Source organism: Mus pahari, chromosome 1 (assembly GCF_900095145.1).
Source record: "Mus pahari chromosome 1, PAHARI_EIJ_v1.1, whole genome shotgun sequence".
NCBI classification, from domain to species: Eukaryota; Metazoa; Chordata; class Mammalia; order Rodentia; family Muridae; genus Mus; species Mus pahari.
This window is the reverse complement of record NC_034590.1, coordinates 77641385-77644471: the sequence shown is the minus strand read 5'-3', so window position 1 is coordinate 77644471 and position 3087 is coordinate 77641385. Positions and strand designations below refer to the sequence as shown.

The window sequence follows — 3087 nt, the reverse complement described above, 5'->3', positions numbered from 1 at the left end:
TAGACAGAAAAAATGTAACATGAAGCTGGGAGAGACAGTTACAAGATTGGGAAGATTTGGGTAGAGAAGGTGAAAATAATGCAAATACTTTGTATAAAATTCTCATAAAGGGATTTCAAAACACAAAAAGGAAAATGTAATAAAAAATAACTATCAAAAAAATACCTATGTACTCTGGGAGGAAAACAAAATGAGAGCAAAAGGGATTATTGATAAGACTAATAACCAAACCTGAGATGTTGTTTATATTCATCTGCATAATTGCAGTCATTATATTGTAGTACAAAAGAACAGATTATTCTAAGAGAACATTCTCATACTAAGCTGTCTCTTCAGAGCACCTTTAATTTCATTATTACTAAGGCTGTAGATGAGTGGATTCAACATGGGGATCACCACCATATAGAACAGAGACACCACCTTGTTCTGGTCTGTGGAGTAGCTGGACTTGGGCATCACATAAATAAAGGTAATGGTTCCATAATAGAGAGTGACTGCAGTAAGGTGGGAGGTACAGGTGGAGAAGGCCTTGTATCGACCCTCAGTAGAGTGCATCTTCAGGATGGTGATGAGGATGTAGGAATAGGAGATGGCTATGACAAACACTGTAATCATAGTAACTGAGCCAGCTGAAAATGAGATAAGAAGTACAGAGACACTGACATCAGAACAGGAGAGTTCTGCCAAAGGAGCAAAATCACAGAAAAAATGATCGATTCTATTTGGTCCACAGAAGAGAAAAGAGAAAAAGTAAGATGTGATGATGAGGGAAGCATTAAGGAACCCCCCTACATAAGATCCCACAACCAACTGGATACAGACTTGTGTGGACATCTTGGTGGAATAAAGCAGTGGGTTGCAGACTGCCATGAAGCGATCATAAGCCATGACAGCCAGAAGGAAGCATTCAACAGATGCAATGAAATCAGCTGAGCCAAGCTGGATGCCACATCCAGTGTAGGAGATTGTGCTTCTCTCCAGCAGGAAGTTGACAAGCATATTGGGTGTGACAGAAGATGAAAGGCCTATGTCTACAGAAGCCAAGTGGCTGAGGAAAAAGTACATGGGGTGATGGAGCTGGGAAGAGACTCTGATGAGAAGGATGGTGCTGAAGTTGCCAGACACAGTCACCAGGTAGATGCACAGGATGATGGTGAAGAGGATGACTCTGAGGACTGGGTCATCTGTTAAACCCAATAAAATGAACTCTGTCACTGCAGTGTGGTTCCCACCCAGAAGAAGTGCCATGGCACAGTATAGTTTTTGCCAAATCAAGGCTGTGGTAGAGAATAGAAAGTGATCTATAAATATTTGACTTCATTACAATTAATACAAACATGGAAATCATGACACACCAATATATTATTCAAAATATTGAACCAACAACGAATGTTTTTTGTTCTGATAAATGAAAATTCTTTTATTAGTTTACCATCCATTAAAGGTATCACAAATCATTTATTGCTTTTTACCAACATATAAGAAGTGTTAGCTACCAAAATGTACAAGAAATGGAATGATTTAGTTATCAAGTATGAAATAGGCATGAGGTTTTGCAGCAGGCTGTTTGCTCTTTTGCTGAGTTCAAAGTCATGTATTGCATTGCTGTGATGTTCAAGTTAAAAGCTCAAATGCAGGCCTTCCATTCTGTTTGCTTTGAGTATAAAGTGAAAATATCAGTAGATCAAAGAGCTGGTAGTAATTTGTGTCCCTTTAGAACATCACATACCATCTACTGATTAATTATAAAGACAAATGGGGGAGGAAACTTTTGGTCATAGAAAGAGAAAATTATTTTCCATGAGGAAAAACTATCATATAGAAAACTAAATATGCTTGGTGCTGTGTTATTGTGGAGACATCAGAATAGCATTTTATACCCTGTATTTATCTTCTTCTTAGAGATACCCTTGAATTTTGTCAGAACAGATGGCTACATTTCAAAACTCAGCTTGCACATTTACATATATATTGAAGTTAGAGCTTTTGGTATGCCTCCATTCTATTGATGGAACCATCTTTTAATAATTATTTTGTACTACTTTGATAAGTAATTTTTGTGATGGAAATTCAATTTGATTAAATGCATTTTAATTGTGCAATTATTGTTTCACAGCAAGACTCAAATGTTGGTGACTATAATTCATAACTTTTTAGCATTTTTAAACAGATTTAATTTTTCTAGTGTCAACTGAAGAAAAGAAGCAAAGTCAGGCCCTTAAGCTGTTTTCAATTATTTAAACATGTTTTTATAAGGCAAGCATGATGATGCATATCTATAACCGCCATATCTACAGTGAAGAGACAAGAGGATCAAGGTTTTAAACCTTAGTTTCTCAAAATTATTATTAATACAAATGTTTTAATCAGGGCTTTCATTGTTTATATATTTGTGTGATATAAAGCCTTGAAAATTATTTAAGCAGGAATTATAGAAATAGCTTATAAATAATAAGTAAGTTTTGTTTATATTTATTTAAAATAAAACATGCATGGTTGCCACTAAAGCTAAATATTTAAAATCATAGGAATTTGCCTGGCAAGGTGCTTTTTCAGGTAAAGGTTCTTGCCACCAAGCTGATACCAGACATCAAGACTTTGATTGCTGCAGCTCAAATGAAGCAGAAATGTTGTCCTTTGGCATCCACACATATGGTCTGTTTCCTACAAAAAAGATAAATATACAATACACATTTTAATACAAATATATTTATTGTAAGTATAAAACATAATATCTAGGAAAAAATTATTATTTAACAAAGATTTAAATCTTTGCTAGACTTATTGAGTGCTTACATCATCAGCACAGTATTTACAGTTGTGTGGTTTTACTTTTATGTCTATGACCCATTAATTTTTTTTTTACAATTTTTGGTTTTCAGAATGAAATAACTTCAAGGTAAGTAACACACAAACACACATACACATATGTAAATTTCATTTACATTTATTTATAATAAAGCATACTTAGTTCTCATTAAAGGTAAATATTTAAAATTATAAGACTGGGAGACTATTTTTTTTATTATGATTATTATTTTCTTTATTTACATTTCAAATGCTATCCCGAAAGTTTCCCATACCCCT

The 3087-nt window shown here is 34.2% G+C and overlaps 1 protein-coding gene across 1 annotated transcript; it reads right to left on the bottom strand.

Moving 5' to 3' along the window:
- Nucleotides 1-226: 226 nt before the first annotated feature.
- Nucleotides 227-1274, bottom strand: LOC110326430 (olfactory receptor 483-like). The gene has a single exon (XM_021204859.1). The coding sequence runs from the start codon at nt 1246-1248 to the stop codon at nt 301-303; it is 948 nt and encodes a 315-aa protein (XP_021060518.1). The 5' UTR covers nt 1249-1274; the 3' UTR covers nt 227-300.
- Between the last annotated feature and the right edge of the window lie 1813 nt (nt 1275-3087).

Coding starts and splice junctions, on each gene's coding strand:
- LOC110326430 (XM_021204859.1), bottom strand. CDS start 1,248: ATGGCACTTCTTCTGGGTGGGAACCACACTGCAGTGACAGAGTTCATT.